We start from the raw sequence: 20,277 nt of genomic DNA on the forward strand, positions 1-20,277 counted from the left end.
GACCACTGTAAACGCATTGTTAGATCCTTGCATTGACAATTTAACCTTGCTAGTGAAGTGAATTAATGGTAACACTTTAGTATGGGGAATGTATTCTAAGTAACAAAGACTTAATTTAGAGTTATTTGGACACTAGGGGAACATATAAGGGTTAGGGTTAGAGTTAGGGTTACTAATAAGCAATAATTCTGAGGTTATTGAGGGAAAACTCTTAGTTAATGGCTTACTGGTTATATAATAAGGCCATGCAGAATAGGCCTTAATAAGCAGTGTTGGGACTAACGCGTTACTGTAACGCCGTTAGTTTCGGTGGTAACTAGTAATCTAACGTGTTATTTTTTATATTCAGTAACTCAGTTACCGTTACTGCATGATGCGTTACTGCGTTATTTTACGTTACTTTTTATGTAGTATAAAGTGTGTTTTATCTGAGCGCTGCAGTGTCATCGTTCTCATTCTTCTTGTGTCACAAACCGGAGAAGAGAGACGTGCGCTCTGTGTGTGTCTGGGTGTGGGTGTGAGTGTGGGGAGGGGGATCTCCAGGATTCTGACGTGCCTTTGGTAAGGAGTCCAGGCTTCCGAGCCGTATAGCAGTGTGGACAGACAAAATGCTTTGTAAACAGCTGCTTTGGTGGAAACTGTCAGGTTTCTGTTCAGGAAGACCCTGGTTTTGAGCCTACCGAAGGCAGCAGACGCTAACCCAACACGGACCTAGATGTCATTATCGATTGTACAGGTGGGGGACAGGACGCTTCCGAGGTAGGTGAAATGTGGAACGATGGTGAGCTGCTGGCCATCAATGTTGAAGACAGGCACTTCTGACTGGTGGGTAGAGTGTTGCGCAATGATTTGTGTTTTACAAATGCTGACCTTGAGTCCTAGGGCACTGTACGTGGATGAGACCACGTTAAGTGCACGTTGTAGAGAGTCTGACGTGTGGGCAAGGAGAGCACAATCGTCAGCATACTGAAGTTCTAGGATCTGTTGTTTTGTAATTTTAGTGAAGGCCATCTGTGGTTCCCAGAGCTTTGTGTGAGAGGAGAGTGACTGCTGAGAGGAAGAGGTTGAATATGACAGGGGCTAGGACACATCCCTGCCTGACCCCGACTTTCACATTAAAAGAGGGGGATTGCTGGCCTCCAATGCGGACACAGGCTCGCATTCCATCATGTAGTTGTCTCAGGATGTTGAGGAACTTCGGCGGAATCCCAAGCCTTCCTTTAAGTCCCAGAGGAGATTCCGGTTTACGGTGTCAAATGCCTTGGACAGGTCGATGAAGGCGATGTACAGATCCTGGTGGTGTTCCCGGCACTTTTTTTGTACCTGCCTGGCTACAAAGATCATGTCAGTAGTACTGCGATCTCTTCTGAATCCACACTGTGATTCAGGCAGGATGTTCTCAGAGATGTGAGTAACTAAGCGAGAGAGCATGACCAGATATTTCCCAGCAACCGAGAGCAGGGAAATTCCTCTGCTGTTTCCACAGTCGGCTTTGTCACCTTTCCTCTTAAAGATGGTTATTATAGCAGCGTCCTTCCATTCCTGGGGGATGGCTTCAGAGGACCAGATGGAGTCAATTATTTGGTGAAGCCGGCGGGTGAGGAGATAGCCACTAAGCTTCAGCACCTCATCTGGGATACCGTCAGGGCCTGGGCTTTTGTTGTTTTTTAGGCCCTTGATGGCTTTTCGAACCTCAGCAAAGGTAGGCGGGGAGTCCAGGTGGTCGACAGGGGGAGTGGTTGGGAGCTTGGTGAAAATGTCCTGGTCAGAGGGAATTTCGGAGTTAAGGAGAGTGTTGAAATGTTCAGCCCATCTATTTAGGATCTGGGGTGTGTCCTTATAGAGGGTGACTCTGTCTGCCGATCTGACTGCGGTTATGTTTTTTCTCTGTGGACCATATATAGATTTGATGGCATCATAAAATCCATGGGAATTGTTGGTGTCAGCATAGAGTTGGATCTCGCTGGCTTTCTTGATCCACCAGTCATTTTCCATGGCTATGAGGGTACGCTGGACTTCGGCTCTTATGGAGGAAAGTCGAGTCTTTAGTGTGATGGATTGTGGGTTGGCCAGGTAAGCAGCATCGGCTTTGTGATTTGCCTGGAGAAGTTTATGGATATCCGGTGCACTGTTGTCAAACCAGTCCTGATGTTTACGCCTGGTGTACCCAAGGGATTCCTCTACTGCCTGATGGATGGCAGTCCTTAGGGCGTTTCAGCAGGTGTTGATGTCAGGGTCCAGGTGGGTATCAGGGATTGCAGACACATTTTCTGCAAGCTGTGCTCTGAGCTGGTCTACAGAGTGCTTGGATTTGAGTGCTTCACAGTTGAGTCTCTTGTTTGGTGGTGTTTTCTTCAGTTGGGGGCGGACTTCCATCTGAAATTTGGCTCTGATCATTCGATGGTCAGTCGAGCAGTCTGCTCCACGCATCTCTCTGGAGATTAGGGCCTCCGTCCTGTCTCTACGACGGGTGATAATATAGTCGAGGAGGTGCCAATGTTTGGAGCGAAGATGTTGCCAGGAGGTCTTGAATTTATCCTTGAGCTGGAACAGGGCGTTGGTGATGATCAACTGATGTTCAGAGAGTGTATGGAGGCGAAGACCATTATCATTAAGCCTACCAACCAAGTGTTCCGGTCCAGAGCCCACAGTCAGAGCCCACCCTGGCGTTAAAATCCCAGAGGAGTATAAGCTTGTCGGTGGGAGGCGCTCCCTCTATGGCGGAGTTTAGTGAGGCATAGAATGTGTCCTTGCTCTCGAGGTCTGCATCCAGGGTTGGGGCATAGGCGCTGATAAGGGTGACATGGTGATTTTTGGTCAGTGGTACACGCCACGTCATGAGCCTTTCGGTTATACCCACTGGAGACTCTGGGATTTTGTGAAGCAGGCTTGTCCTGGCGGCAAAACCCACTCCATGTAGACGACAGGAGCCGTCTGGATGACCCCTCCAGAAGAAGGTGTAGCCTTCTCCCGCCTCTGTGATTGAGTCTTCCCCATGTAAGCGGGTTTGGCTCAGTGCGGCTATGTCGATGCCGTATCGGTTTAGTTAATGTGCAACGAGTGCTGTTCTTCGCTGCGGGCGGAAGGAGAGATCACGCACATCCAAAAGTGTGCGGATGTTCATGACGCTATTGTGAAGGGAATTTTGTTTCTCGTGTACATTTGTTTTCGACCGCATAAATGGATGGCCCGGCAGCTGCGGTAGACTGCCCGGGCGATGAGGAACAGACCATTTTTAGGCCACATTTTCTAGGCCCTTCCCATTTCAGGGTGAGCAGAGCGGTGCTGCTCAGTCACGTGCGAAGCTGCCGGGAGGCATGCTGTTCCATCCCATGCCACAGCGACCTTCACTCGCACGCCGCCTACGTGCAGGGTTGGGCTAGGTACTGCCAGTCACATCCTTGACCTGTACCAGCCGCCCTTCCCCATCGCCGCAAAACACCTGCGCAGTGAATTGATTTGAGTGGTGGTAGAAGTGCGCAGTCTCCAACCGCACTGTTTTGTCTTGGCCCCATGTGGCGTCCTCCAGTGGCCAGAAGTGCTCATGACGACCTTCTGCCGCATGGGGTTGCAGAGGACTGCCAGAGCACCGGTCTGTTTGTGACTGCCTAATGCGGGTCCTCGCCACAGACTTTCCGTTAGGGGTTTTCTCCCGTAGCCTGTAACCAAGAGATTAGCCAGCAGGCAATGGTCAGTCGGATGGTGGTAGCTTGGATGGAGACTAAGCTATCCACCCCCGGGGGATCCCATGCTGTTAGCCTGAAGCCGCAAGGCACACAGTTACCAGGGACTGCCACGAGGAGGCACAGCAAAGGTCTTGGTGATGGAGAGGCTATGTACTGGCGAGGAAAGACCTCCGCATTCTGCTTTTCCATCGCTTGGTTCTTGATCAGCTAGCCAGCGGCAGTTCCTGGAAGTGAGAGGCAGCAAGCAGCAGGCATGCAACACAGCAAGCAGCAGACAGGCATGCAACTATGCTATCCGAGGATGGCTGCACTAGACGCCTCACATCACCCTGCGGGTCATACCCGCTAGCCCCACGGTAATCAAATGTTATCATGGCACACAGAGGCTTACAACATAGACGTTTTTCACAGTTAGTGAGTAAGCTCATGTTAAAGAAAAAAATAAAATAAAAGAAGTGCAACAATTAACTTACCGTTGTCGAGTAGACGGTTTCAGGATCTTCGTTTAACACCTGGGACAAGCCGAAGTCAGACACTTTACATACAAGGTTGCTGTTGACGAGGATGTTCCGTGCTGCAAGATCTTGATGAACATAGCCCATGTCGACAAGATATCTCATTCCTGCTGCTATGCCCCTCAGCATGCCAACCAACTGAATGATGGTAAATTTACCATCATGCATCTGTGCAGAAGAAGAAAAGTAAGCAATGCTGTTCGCCGAACATTTTGATACTCATGATACTCACTCTTAGGAAGGCATCTAATGAGCCGTTCTCCATGAATTCTGTAACAATCATCACTGGTTTTCCTGGAGGCGAGTATAGAATCAAAGAGTAAGATTAGGTATATAATCACTTTACCCCCTTACAAAGTAATCACTAGTCAATAACTTTTATGGTAGGTTGTAACAGAGAGTGACAGAACATATATAACAAAAATCCAGACAAAAAAATCCAGACAAAAACCCTGAAATAAAGGTTAAACAATAAAATTATACTATAGCATATAATCAACTAAAGAAAAGTCATAAAATGCCCTCTCATTGACACATACTTATACATTACAACCACCCCTCCTTTACATCATAACACATAGACAATACAGTATTTTGTATTTGCTTAAAGAATGTAAGTATTAGATTATTATGAATATTCTGACCCCCGCCAACTGGTTATTTGCCCATAGAGAACACAAATTAGTCGTATCACTTTAGTAGAGTACTTATACGCTTAAATCTAATGTGGATAAAAACATCTGTCACAGAATCTGCCTCTTCTGTTCAAAAACTGCCCACCACCATGGCCACAGAAACCCAGACTGTACACCTGCACAAGACCATCAGACCAGAAGGTTGTTGACAAACAGACCACTATTAGAGCAATCATTTGACAATTGAAGACATACAACAAACAGCCATTAATCAACCAACTCATCAATCAATAAAAAATGTATATGTATAGCCCTTTATCACAAGTGTCTCAAAGTGCTTCACAAACTCACAACAATACACACACACACACACACACACACACACACACACACACACACACACACACACACACACACACACACACACACACACACACACACACACACACACACACACACACACACACACACACACACACACACACACACACACACACACACACACACACACACACACACACACGCGCATGCACACACATGCACACACAAACACACAATTTTCCCCAGACAGTGCCTGTTGTCTGCTGGTTGACTTGCCAAAGCAGTGGACAAGAGTGCATTTATAGGGTGTCTTTCTTGTTCAGTCACAGAGACAGCGTGCCCATGTGTATGACTATTTTCACGTGCTTTAAACTTTTTGATAGCTTTTTTCCAACTCCTAAATCTAGAAGTGATACAGGTGGGTTCTGATTTGACAGAAAATGGTGTGAGTTTGTCCTGGTTGATTGCCTTGCAGTAAAAACACAGAACTCCCTTCTGTACTGCATCATAATGGAGCCAAGGAAAGTCCTTGTACCACTTTCCTTGAAAACTTCAAGATTTGTTTGACAGAACTTGAGTATTCATGAATTTTGAGCGTGGTAAAAGTCACAATGTCACACAATGCCACTGAACTGCACTTACTACAATCAAACAACACACTTTTCCACTTGTTTGTGAACTCTTGTAAAATATCCACTGTTGTTACTCTTTTTTTACCTGTCACTTTGCTCCGTCTCTACTTGTGATTAACGGCATTAACGTCTTCACAACAGACAACATCAAATATAGTCATGTACTGTATCAGCAGTTGACTTAAAACATTACCTAAACCCTTATAGTAGTAGAAAAGATTAAATCATTATAATAAATTAATGTATCTTAAAAAACTCCACTTAGCATCAGTCAGCTGTTCTCTATCCTTTTTATAGTCAATATGATTTTGAAATCTTTCCTTACATCCTGAAACTCCACCTGACACTCACTTCTCTTCCCTGACTTTATTAGTTATTCTCGTGTGAAAAAATACAATTGTTTGTTTCAAAATTAATAACAGGATGAGGTCACTCATTCATGACCTCACCTGAGCTTCCTCAGTCTCTTCACCTTTCTTTACTTCAACTGCCTCGCTATGTACTATTATTCTACTGTTAAGACATACAGTAATTACACATTATATCTGATATAATTTTATACATGTTGATAAATAGTCGAGGATTAAAAAGGCTTCTTTGTGTTGTAGTGTAACCGTTACGTACACTGACGTTACTCTTTTTAAACTTAAAGTAAGTCCTTCTGCTGTTGTTTAGATAACTATGTATCTTCCAGGGTGCATTTACCGGTACTTTCATATCATTTAGATTTTGTTTAATATTTTATAAACGTTCTGTTTTGTTCTGGCTAACATGACAGTGCACAGCTGTGTGAGCAAACCACTCAGGGGAAAATGTCAATACTGATTACCCCATTCTGCTTAGTTAACACTGGTATAAAAGTTACATATGATTCCAGTGCTATTTTCACTTTTTAAAAAAAATTTATGTTCATGTAAAAATGGAGTTTGTTAATGTCTGTTTTGTGAGACAAATGTTTTGCACTTTTCCTTTGGTCAAGTTATAGTCACTTTGGCACTGTGGTTTCTGTTGAGACAGTCATTTATCATGTGCTGAAAAGTCCCCATTCCAATAGAGAGTATATATTTTGGTGTTTATTTGATATTTTATTGTTGTTTAACTCTTTATCCTAATTTTGTACATGATACCACAACTTTGCAAGTTCAAATGGAATTTCGTTGTACTTGTGCAATGACAAAAAAAAGAGCATACCATACCATAAAATAAATGTTAAAATGTTAAAAAGTCAGACTAGGGTTGTCCTGATACATTTTGGTACCGGTACCAAAATGTATTTCGATACTTTTCTAAATAAAGGGGACCACAAATAATTGCATTATTGGCTTTATTCTAACAACAAATCTGACGGTACATTAAGCATATATTTCTTATTGCAATTTAATCCTTAATAAAATAGTGAACACACAAAACAACTCGTCTTTTAGTAGTAAGTAAGCAAACAAAGGCTCCTAATTTAGCTGCTGACATATGCAGTAACATATTGTGTCATTTTCCATTCTATTATTTTGTTAAAATTATTAAGGACAAGTGGTAGAAAATTAATTATTAATCTACTTGTTCATTTACTGTTAATATCTGGTTATTTTCCGTTTCAACATGTTCTATCTACACTTCTGTTAAAATGTAATAATCACTTATTCTTCTGTTGTTTGGATGCTTTTTAATAGTTTTGGATGATACCACAAATTTGGGTATCAATCCGATACCAAGTAGTTACAGGATTATACATACATTGGTCATAATTTAAGTCCTCATGTGTCCAGGGACGTATTTCCTGAGTTTATAAACATAATATAAATAAAAAATTAAAAAAACGAAAAAATATTTTGTGATGCCAAAAAATATATCGATGTATCATAGTAGTATCGACTAAATACGCTCCTGTACTTGGTATCATTACAGTGGATGTCAGGTGTAGATAAACCCATGGTGTTTGTTTACATTGTGACGCCAGTGTGTAGTGAAGCATGTTTAGCTATTCCTCGTCCTGCAGGGATGATACTTGTAAGAAACGTACTTTATTTGTCGCCATGGAGGCGAGGATTAGTGATTTAGAAGTAGATAAAACACTGCAGACTGCGGCTGGATGTTAGCCGCTAGGTAGCTAGCCATGTCTTAAAGCACCTCTTCATGAGAGCATTTCAGTGTTATAGCTTCACTTTATGCGTCCGTTCTCCCTTTTAAGTTACACACTGTGTCTGCTTGTAAGTACGCCGGGACTGTGTGCTGCTGAGCATGCTCCTCTGCTCGTAAAACCAGCAATGTCATGACGTGATGACGCGCCGTCATGCCCGTTAAAAAAAGGGGTGGGTGGGGGGATACTCTTTAGAGGTGGTATAGTACCGAATATGATTCATTAGTATCGCGGTACTATACTAGTACCGGTATACCGTACAACCCTAAGCCAGACGGAGGGAGTTTTTGCAGTTTATGTTAATTATAATAAACAATCAAACAGAGCGTTTATTCTCTGCCTATTTGTTTGGTGGAAAGTTGTACATTAAGTTGAGATATACATTTTTATATATGTAGAGCACTCATTTTGCCCTGGAGCTTGTAGTGTAGCTTGGTACAGTTGTTTCCAAGTAGCTTGCCCATCACCGGTTGTATCTCTGCTAAGACTTTATATTAAAGTGCAGATGAAAGGGGCCATGTAATAAAAGACCTCGTGATCTCAGTACTAGGGTTGTACGGTATACCGGTACTAGTATAGTACCGCGATACTAATGAATCATATTCGGTACTATACCACCTCTAAAATGTACCTGTCCCCCCCGTCGTCGTCACGTCATGACATTGCTGGTTTTATGATCAGAAGAGCATGTTCGGCAGCGCACAATCACAGAGTACTTACAAGCAGACACAGTGTGTAGACAGAAAAGGGAGAACGGACACATTTTGGCTTAATAACTAAGGATAAAGGTGAAGCTATAACACTGAAACACCCTCAGGAAGAGGTGCTTTAAGACATGGCTAGCTAGCTAGCTAGCAGCTAAAGTCCATCCGCATTCTGCAGTGTTGTAGCTACTTCTAAATAAGTAATCTTTGTCTCAATGGCAACAAATAAAGTACATTTCTTACAAGTATCATCCCTGCAGAACGAGGAATAGCTAAACATGCTTCACTACACACCGTAGCTCACTGGCGTCAAAATGTAAACCAACGCCATGGGTGGATCTACACCTAACATCCACTGTAATGATACCAAGTTCAGGAGCGTATCTTGTCGATAAAACTATGACTACAGTGATATTTTTCAGCATCATAAAATCTTTTTTCGTTTTTTTTAAATGTATATTATGTTTATAAACTCAGGAAATATGTCCCTGGACTTTGGATATGACCAATGTATGGTCCTGTAACTACTTGGTATCGGATAGATATCCAAATTTGTGGTATCCTCCAAAACTAATGTAAAGTATCAAACAGAAGAATAAGTGATTATTACATTTTAACAGAAGTGTAGATAGAACATGTTGAAACGGAAAATAAGCAGATATTTACAGTAAATGAACAAGTAGATTAATAATCCATTGTTACAGCTTGTCCTTTTTAATGTTGACAAAATAATAGAATGAGAAATGACACAATATGTTACTGCATACATCAGCAGACTCCTTAGGAGCCTTTGTTTGCTTACTTTACTACTAAAAGACAAGTTGTCTTGTATGTTCACTTTTTTATTTAAGGACAAAATTGCAATAAGAAACATATGTTTAATGTACCGTAAATTTTTTTGTTAAAATAAAGCAAATAATGCCATTTTTTGTGGTCCCCTTTATTTAGAAAAGTATCGAAAAGTACCGAAAAATATTGAAATACATTTCATTGGTATCGGGACAAAACTGGGTCAAAGATGGGTCTTTCAGGATGACAATGACCCAAAACATCCTGCCTAGCAAACAAAAGAATAGCTCAAAAAGAAAAATCATTACAATCTTGGGGTGGCCTAATTAGTCACCGGACCTTAATCCTGGATTTGGAGAATATCTGTAAAAAAAAAAAAAAAAAAAGTAGACCAACATTCCTTCTGAGATATAAGCAACCCTGGTGACCAACTGCAAGAAACATCTGACCGCTGTGCTTGCCAACAAGTAGTTTGGGATGAAATTCCTATTTCTTTACATACAAATAAAATGATAACCTTCATTTATTGTTATTTTTTTAGGATTTGTTTCATTAGGTTCCTCTGTTACAATAAACTTACTATAAATATTCAGGCCCACAAGGATTTACACACAGTATGTCTCCTTGAGTGTGATTACCTCTTGTCACGACTCCCTCAAGATGCAAAACATTGGGATGGTCAAACTGTGCCATAATGCTGGCTTCAAAGAGGAAGTCTTGTTTCTGCTTCTCAGTGTAACCCATTTTTAATGTTTTGATGGCCACCGAAGCGTCCCGTTTTCCAGGTAATGTTATTCGCCCACTGCACAGCTCCTCGAACTCCCCTGTATGCACAAAAGGTTATTGTAGTTGAAGGTAAGGCTCAAGCTCTTCACAAACACACGTGCATTAGTGTACAGTATATTGAGACAAAGCAGCTGCCTGTGCAGTGGAATACAAATTGGAGTGCAGCATCTTCTTATTCTCAGGGGAGGATAAGACCTATATAAAGACTCACTGGAAATGCACAGACACTCGCATTGACCACCTCTGCGAAACTAATGTGGCAGCAATTTTTCAGCTGCAGCAATCGCCTGCAGCCCACAAATTAATTGCAATGAACTTTTCCCCTGCTTCACAATTGTATATCAATATATAATGTGTAAGGCTGTGTGCTGATTTTAGGTTGTGAATATTTGGCTGTCAGTGTGAAGGATGGGAGTACAGGGACTAAACAGAAAGAGCTGACATTCAAGGGAGGTATCAGGGGGGCTTACCTGCTCTGACAACTCGCTCAATTTTAATGCAGGACACATCCAGCTCCTTGGCAAATTGATGGACAGCTCTATTTGGATCCTCATAGGTTTCAGGGTCAATATATGTTTTGGTGCCTGGAAATTTAACTAAACAGAAATAAGAGGATTATCATTACCCATTATTATGCCCAATGCAAACCAGCAAGCTCATGACAGGGATATAATATTCACAACAAATGATTGACACTAATATGCAAAGTAGTCAGCAGTTATTGTCAAGTCATGCTAATACGTTTGTATAATAAACTGTAGAAAATGGATGGAAGGATTTTGCAAAACATCCAGGACCAGTTCTATGATCTTGCCTACCAATCTTCAGTGATTTCTTCAATTTGAATAAGTGTTTTTTTGGGGGTGTTTTTTGCCACGTTGGTTTCGCTAGTCCAAAACATGTTGATTTTGGGAAAGCCACGGCTGGCCATGTGGATTGAAATGCAGAATCAAAGCCAACATGGTCATGATCTGTTGCCCAGACTAGTTTTTGACTCCCTCAGTTCCCGTTTTGAGCACCCCTGGGTTTGTGTTTTGAATGCCATGGGTGCAGACTGGTTTCACCTGCCTCTGATTAGTGTTCGGCACGCTCACCTGCTGCTGGGCACTAATCAGAGAACTACTTATTCACGTTGGGCACAACACTCAGTCTGGTTTCCTTGTTTGCTTTATGCAACCGTTACGTTGGATGATTTCTTGCTTCCTGTTTACATGCTAAGCTTTCGCGCTAGCTAATTCATTTGCATCCCCGTGCAATTGGCTCACGTCTCTTTGTTTGTATCCTTTATTTTTGTATTTGATATGATTTATGAGTAATAAATCATATTCTTACCTGCACACTTCGTTCGGAGTTCTTTCTGCATCCTGGGAGAACGACCCACACAGTAATATGCGACCCAACCGTGACACAAAATCAGAGTTTTATCGGTGTTGTTAAGAGAGATACTACTTATCTATCTGTTTTGTAAATACTACCAAGTCTTCAAACGCTTTGTCATCACTGTACTGTGAAATACTCCTAGTACTTTGGTTTCTATGAACGGTGAGCTCATATTGATAGTTGGGAGAACTGAGTAGCACAGGTTGGAATTTATACTAATGAAAAACCACAGTCTTTTTCTTTTCGGATGATGTGTAATATGTGCTGGTGTTGGCCCACAGATGACGATTGTGTTCGTCTCTGTCTCTCAGCTCACGCGCTAAACCGCCTGCCTTTTCTGAGCTTTACAACTTTTCTACAAAAGAGCAATAAACAACCATTTATTAATTGATAACATTGATGGAATAATATACAGCAAATTACACAGAAAATAAGACACATCGTTTATCGGCAGTTATTTACCATGTAAACTTGAAGCTAATTCAACTTCTCTTTAAATGCCAAATTGGTTTTCACTTCTACCTTCAAAACAGTGTTACCTCATTCAAAAGGGGGTTCAGCATATTGCCCGAGGATACTTCAATTTGGTCATGGCAGGACTGAGGATCAAACCAGCAACCATCAGGTTGGATGATGACTTCTCTACCACCTGAGACACGCCGTCCACTTACAGTACAGGCCAATAGTTTGGACACACCTTCTCCTCATTCAATGTGTTTTCTTTATTTTCATGACTATGTACATTGTAGATTGTTACTGAAGGCATCAAAACTATGAATGAACACATGTGGAGTTATGTACTTAACAAAAAAAGGTGAAAAAGCTGAAAACATGTTTTATATTCTAGTTTCTTTAAAATAGCCACCCTTTGCTCTGGTTACTGCTTTGCACACTTTTGGCATTCTCTCGATGAGCTTCAAACACACCTGTGAAGTGAAAACCCTTTCAGGTGACTACCACTTGAAGCTCATTGAGAGAATGCCAAGAGTGTGCAAAAAAGTAATCAGAGTAAAGGGTGGCTATTTTGAAGAAACTAGAATATAAAACATGTTTTCAGTTATTTCAACTTTTTTTGTTAAGTACATAACTCCACATGTGTTCATTCATAGTTTTGATGCCTTCAGTGACAATCTACAATGTAAACAGTCATGAAAATAAAGAAAATACATTGAATGAGAAGGTGTGTCCAAACTTTTGGCCTGTACTGTATGTTGGAATATATCTTACACATCAAACGTAAATTAGTTTGTTTGTTCAGAACTTCGACTTGTCCAGGGTGTACCCCGCTCGAGTGCAGCTAGGATAGGCTCCAGCACCCCCCGCGATCCCGAAAGGGACAAGTGGTAGAAAATGGACGGATGGATGTTCAGAACTTGTTGGTTTAATATTATTTTCCAAAGCAGGACAGCTTTCTATGAGATTAATGTACACTGTTGTGGAATGATGGGACACCTATCACAGTTAAAAGCACTGTTTTTGTTATTTAATATGTATTTCCTGTCCATGTCCTGTATTTCTCAAATTCATTTATAAGGATGATTAATGTCGTCATCAGAGAAGGCAATTTCCAAAGTAATAGCTTGTGAGTGAGCTGCAGCTGAACTGAAATGGTGTGCAGAAAATGTGTGATTGTTGAAAAGGTGGAAATTATTGAGATATGGAACAATGTTGATATAAATGTTTTGATGCTGGAATGGTTTTAATCGGCTGGGAAATTGTGTAAAAATGGCATTTATTTCAATGGGAAATTGGGGATGGTATAGTATCACACGAGGGATGAGTGAATGAGCGATGTTTTCAAGTTGGGATGTTTTAAATTTGTTCATAAATGTGACAAATATGACAATTGCAAACCTTTTTGCAATGACATTTTAGCCAAACATAGTGATAAATATATCAATGTGTTGAGCTGACAGCTAAGATTCCCAAGCACTTTCCATTAATTACATAATCCATCAAAGACGCCGGTGAATCTGATAGATGGCTACAAAAGGTTTTCCCTGACAAAAAAGCATGCAATCTTTTACTTTGCAAGGCTCAGTCTTTCATCATCTGAGAGTAAAATGCAGGTAATGCAGGCACAAGCTGCCGTAAATCAGTGTTGTAATGTGTTAGGACGATGAGTACAGGATATTTCACACCTTTTAGCAGTAATAGACATTGGACCCGCAGCACTGAAGCAGCATGGCTCTTTGTTTTTTTTTTCCTCCCATTCAGCAGTTTGCCTATTTTGTCTATAATCTCTGCTCCAATTTGGGAAACTGTCTATAGTGACGTCTCTAGTGGCATCATTAGGGGGTGGAGTATCAGTGCTTAAAAACAGTAACTGATAAAAACACAAATTCCCAACACAGCACTTACAACAAAACTGTCTCACTCTTGCTCAAAGCTGTCTGGATTTTATTCAAGTGTACTGCGATTAAAATATAAAAAAAACAAAAAAGCATTTGCACTCACACTGGAAGTAAAGTTCTTCATCTCCCTCTTGATCCGCTTTACTGTACCCACAATGCCTGCAGGAGAAATGGTATGACAATCAAATGACTGCACAGAATAAAAAAACACCTTCAATTGCAAGAACTTTATTGTGAAAAGTTATTGTGTTAACTTATTGTGAGCAACCTAAACTAGAAGTTAAACCGGAAGTATTTGATCCCATGTTGATTTTGTTGAAAAAATAAATAAATAAAAGAGAGTATGTATGTATGTATCCACTTTTAGCTGTAATGGTTACACATTTTTTGTATTTGATTGACAGAAATAAGTGCTGGATCCTAAAGCAGAACTTTTTCAACTCCATATTTAAGTGTGTAGATCAGAGGTGCCCAAACGTTTTGCCTCAAAGGGCCAAAGTGAAAATGGGCCAGTGGGTCGTGGGCCAAACGCAGCAATTTGAAGTATACAGCTGCAAAATAAGTTAGTACCGTATTTTAAGGACCATAGGGCGCACCGGATTATAAGACGCACTGCCGATTTCAATCTTTTTTCATTTATAAGGCGCACCGGATTATAGGGCGCATTAAAGGAGTCATATTATTATATTTTTTTTCTAAATTAAAAACGCTTCCTTGTGGTCTACATAACATGTAATGGTGGTTCTTTGGTCAAAATGTTGCATAGATTATGTTTGACAGATCATCTTCAAGTCGCTTTCTGACAGTCGCTTCAGGATGCGCCATTTTGTGGGCGGTCTTTTTTACGTGGCTCACCTTCGGCAGCGTCTTCTCCCCGCCATCTTTGTTGTAGCGGTGTAGCGTGCAAGGACGGGGGTGGAAGAAGTGTCAAAAGATGGAGCTAACTGTTTTAATGACATTCAGACTTTACTTAAATCAATAACGGAGCAGCATCTCCTCATCCGTGGCTCACTTGTAAAACTGTCCGACCCGAACTCTCTAATAAAACAAGTTCCTTGGGTGAATAATATATATATATATATATATATATATATATATATATATATATATATATATATATATATATATATATATATATATATATATATATATATATATATATATATATAAAGATATATATATATATATATATATATATATATATATATATATATATATATATATATATATCTTTATATATATATATATATATATATATATATATATATATATATATATATATATATATAAAGTATGTTTTAGCGCTTCCATAGCAAGACACAAGTTAGAACTTTACGCTACTTTATATTAGAAATGGCAACAGCGGAAGATGAAGGCCACATAAGAAGGTAGAGAAAAAGAAGAAGCTTATGACTACAGTGTCAGACTACAATGGCGGACCCGCGCAAATTTTCTGGACTTATGCAGATCCCAAATACACACCAGCAGGTACCAGAAGGTAAGAAAAGTTGGTTTTGCATAATATTCTGAAACAAAACGCCTGGTAATTTCTGCTAGTAGGTGCCATTTTGCGGTCCTTATACACATCATAATAACACTCGTATGTTGACAATCCATCAAGTGGTGCGGCTTCATAGCTTACCAAAGTGGTACTAAAACATTCTGACAGATTTTTGAGCGCCGTGTGTAATGTTCTATATTCTCAATTGAACATTTAAGGTTGTGGTGTTGTTTATTGGCGTCATCTTGCGGTCTACACGTATCTCTTATATGTGACAGTAGTCACATATAGTAGACCAGTAGATAGTAATCTACTGGTCACACTTATCTTTACACCATGTACCAAATAAAATAGCTTCGAGGTCGATATCCACAACCAGAAAATATTTCTGTACATTAGGCGCACTGGGTTATAAGGCGGGCAGCACAGTGGAACAGGGGTTAGTGCATGTGCCTCACAATACGAAGGTCCTGAGTTCAATCCCGGGCTCGGGATCTTTCTGTGTGGAGTTTGCATGTTCTCCCCGTGACTGCTTGGGTTCCCTCCGGGTACTATGGCTTCATCCCACCTCCAAAAAACATGCACCTTGGGATAGGTTGATTGGCAACACTAAATCGGCCCTAGTGTGTGAATGTTGTCTGTCTATCTGTGTTGGCCCTGCGATGAGGTGGCAACTTGTCCAGGGTGTACCCTGCCTTCCGCCCGAATGCAGCTAAAATAGGCTCCAGCACCCTATTTTCTACCACAAGCGGTAGAAAATGGATGGATGGATGGGTTATAACGCGCACTGTCGATTTTTGATTTTAAGTGCGCTTTATAGTCCGAAAAATACGGTAGTTTAATTCCATAACACCATTATTTAAGGTAGTGGAGAGCATTACATTCGATAGATGGCAACTTGTCACATTTGCGAACATGCCATCAATGATTGTGTGAGCTTAAAAAAGTATAAATATGTACAACATTTTGGGAAGACACACTTTGGCGGGCCGATTTTTTAGCCCCTGTCCACACTTTGGGCACCCCTGGTGTAGATGGTAATGTTGGGTTCAAATTCAGGATTTTTGACACTAAACACGTTACGTCAAGTTGATGCCAAAGTGGTCAAATTTGGTTTCATCAGGCCACATCACAATCGCCAAGCCTTGTCTGAGTCCATCAGATGTTCATTCAAAATCAATCCATTAGAGTTTAAATGTTGTACTAATGGTTTTCTTGGTGACTGTGCTCCCAACTTCCTTGAGATCATTAACCAGATCATCCTTTGTAATTTCGGGTCTAGTCTCCAACCTTTCTCACAATTATGAGGTGAGATCTTCTGTGGAGCTCCACAATTAGGGCAATTGACTGTTATTTTATATTTTGTCTATTCATGAATTATGGCGCCAACAGAGGTCTGTTCCTCACCTAACTGTTTGCTTAAGGAACATGACTAACTTGTGTGCCTCATGGGCACATAACAGATTAGTGGGGTCCAGATGCTTTCTGATTGGTAGAGAATTAAATGCTTAATTCCATTCAATCAAACTACCTTTTAAGCCATTACATGTTTCCCAAGCTTTCAACCCATTACCTCCCTGCTTGGCACTCAGCATCATGGGTTGGAATTGGGGGTTAAATCCCCCAAAATGATTCCCGGGCGCGGACACTGCTGCTGCCCACTGCTGCTGCCCACTGCTCCCCTCACCTCCCGGGGGGTGAACAAGGGGATGGGTCAAATGCAGACGACAAATTTCACCACACCTAGTGTGGGTGTGACAATCATTGGTACTTTAACTTTAACTTTAACAAAGGTGCGGCTAATCTGTGGATTTTGCTTTGCTAACGGCTAAATTATGGAACGGATTAAGCAAAAAAATCAAAAAATGTACTAAAATAATACATTTTAAGAAACTGTTCAAACTGTTTACAAAGTACAAGAAAGAAGAATCCTTATAAACATCTTGAAGCTTATTCAAAAGGAGAAAAATGTATTCATCTAATAAAGCAGGCCTGGGCAATTATTTTGACTCGGGGGTCAAATTTAGATTAAAGAAATGTGTCTCACCCAGAATGTACATGGAAACAAAGAATGTGTGATTTATATAATATTAACTACGAACGATAAAACACTGAATATCGACAACATATGAACTTCACACCCCCCCTCGATCGACATATTTTACAATCAAGCGAAACGCAACAAAAATGCAACAAACAGCGAAATATGAACGCAAAGGGTAAAAAAAACCAAAAAAACACCTACAATTTGATATATCAGTAAGCTTTAGAACTTAGTTGTAAAAATCTTCTTCGACGTCTGTCCCTGACGCCCGCATTTCAGGCTGGCCGCTCTGGAGACACTCTGTGGAAACGCTCCCCACCCACACTGCTTGGTACCTCATCTGAGCTGCTGTGACTTAGATTACCATAGTAACTAATTAGATTACCATAGTAACTAGTATATCATGCAAAAGCGCAGATCCCCAAACATTGAAATATTTTGTATAATTCAAGACTTACGGTCATTTGAAAATATCACATCAGGCAGCTACAGATTACGTCTTAAAAATAAAAAATAAATATTTGGAGATGTCCGGCGGGCCAGATTGAAAAGCTTAACGGGCCACATGCGGCCCCCAGGCCTTAGTTTGCCCAGGTCTGTAATAAAGGATGAATAAAGACATCAATGACTTTTCTGTTTTGTTTGATCAGCTGTTTTACTGCCTTGTTACAGGCACTGTTTGGAATCAATGGAAGTATTTAAACAAACATTTACAAAATCTTTCTATGTTAATATCTCATTTCACAACATATGATATATATCTGCGGCTGATAGTCCGGTGCAGCTAATATATGAAATATATATATATTCTAAAATTTAGTGGGTACGGCATATAGTCCGAAAAATACGGTAACAGTAAATCAAATCATAAACTTGATCTGATGCTTTTGTTTGGACATTCTGTCTCTCTCTGTTACAATAAACCTATCACGATGTTTCTAGAACACACACACAGGAGAAGCATACTTTGAGCAATACAATTCAATTGCATTGGCATGAGAATCACTACACAGAACACGGAAGGCAGCAGTAAGCATCCGTCCTTAAGGATCATGGAGTTGTGCCCTGGATGGCCGGATGGATACAGCGTCTACTGTGGCTGTAAAGTCCTATACGGCAATGAAAGTTGACAGCCACTGACTGGTACAACAACAATGATAGGGTGCGGCATGCACGCACACAACACATACACCTTCTTGTATTTTTTACCTTCTTGAGACCTCCGAAAAATGCCTACCTTTTTAGGACCACCCTTTCTAGATATATAAAGATTTGTATTTACAACATTAATAATATATACAAAACTATGCAAATATAAAAAAGGTAAGCTTTTAGTTAATTTTTTTATTTTTTGTTTGTAATTGGTTTTTAATCTTCATTATTTACTTCAAGTTATTACAGTATGTCTCATATACATATTTATTTTTTTAAAATTAATTTTGGCTAAAGGGGGCGCATTTCAATTTCTTAAACACACTTGTTATTACATATGTTGGCCAGAGGGGGAGCACTTCAAATTTTTACACACACTTATTTCATACGTTGACCAGAGGGCGAGCACTTTTAAAACCGACACACAGTCAATTTGAAAAATCCCTCCTTTTTGGGCCCACCCTAATTTTGATAGATTTCACCACCAGGGGTGCAAATGAGACATTCTCTATCAGATGCAATGGTTTTCCTTATTGGGACCATAATTTCGGTCCTAACTTGTGTTCACCGGTCCTCATATGGACGGTACTTTTCCTTGTTGCTGTCTCAAGAAGGGTAGAAATACAAGAACACACACACACACACACACACACACACACACACACACACACACACACACACACACACACACACACACACACACACACACACACACACACACACACACACACACACACACACACACACACACACACACACACACACACACACACACACACAACTACTTCTATACAGGGGAACAATGAACCTGTACTGTATGTTAAAATATATGGAATGCATACTATATGTGTAATAAATACATTAACTTTAGTAACTATGTATAAAAGGGGATTTTCACTTTTTTTATTCTATTTTGCCCATCATCCACAATACCTACGTGGGACAACAACATACACATTTTTCTTTTCAGTGCTTATTAGATGATTAAAAAAACGAATAGTAAAAGGCGGCCAAATAATGCAGGTAATAGGGTTGTACGATATACTGGTACTAGTATAGTATCACAGTACTAATGAATCAAAAACGGTACTATAGTCTGTTTGAAAAGAACCGGTTCGCCATATTTTGTTTTACAGGCATGACGGCGCGTCGTCGTCACGTCATGACATTGCTGGTTTTACGAGCAGAGGAGCATGTTCAGCAGCGCACAATCACGGAGTACTTACAAGCAAACACAGTGTGTAGACAGAAAAGGGAGAACGGCCGGACGCATTTTGACTTAAAAACTAAAGGTAATGGTGAAGTTATAACACAGAAACGCCCTCAGGAAGAGGAGCTTTAAAACATGGCTAGCTAGCAGCTAATGTCCATTTGCAGTCGGCAGTGTTTTAGCTACTTTTAGCACTAATCCTCGCCTCCATGGCGCCAAATAAAGTGAGTTTTTTACAAGTATCAGTACCTAAATGTGTTTCGATACTTTTTGATACTTTTCAAAATAAAGAGGACCACAAAAAATGACATTGTAGGCTATATTTTAACAAAAAATCTTAGGGTATATTAAACATATGTTTCTTATTGCAATCAAATAACAATTTTGTTCTTAAATAAAATAGTGAAAATAGTAGACAACTTGTCTTTTAGTAG

The 20,277-nt window shown here is 40.4% G+C and overlaps 1 protein-coding gene across 2 annotated transcripts in view; it reads right to left on the reverse strand.

Annotated features, from left to right (window-relative positions):
- epha7 (eph receptor A7) overlaps positions 1-20,277 on the reverse strand; it is a 208,350-nt gene that overhangs the window by 18,214 nt on the left and 169,859 nt on the right. For both annotated transcript variants that reach the window (XM_062044430.1, XM_062044429.1), the window contains 5 exons: positions 14,040-14,095; positions 10,673-10,798; positions 10,055-10,240; positions 4,434-4,495; positions 4,160-4,369 (listed from right to left, as the gene is read on the reverse strand). In XM_062044430.1, the coding sequence (XP_061900414.1) occupies positions 4,160-4,369; positions 4,434-4,495; positions 10,055-10,240; positions 10,673-10,798; positions 14,040-14,095 (640 nt within the window). The remainder of the gene's footprint in view (positions 1-4,159; positions 4,370-4,433; positions 4,496-10,054; positions 10,241-10,672; positions 10,799-14,039; positions 14,096-20,277) is intronic.

The sequence above is a fragment of the Entelurus aequoreus genome, linkage group LG04 (assembly GCF_033978785.1).
Source record: "Entelurus aequoreus isolate RoL-2023_Sb linkage group LG04, RoL_Eaeq_v1.1, whole genome shotgun sequence".
Classification (NCBI taxonomy): Eukaryota; Metazoa; Chordata; class Actinopteri; order Syngnathiformes; family Syngnathidae; genus Entelurus; species Entelurus aequoreus.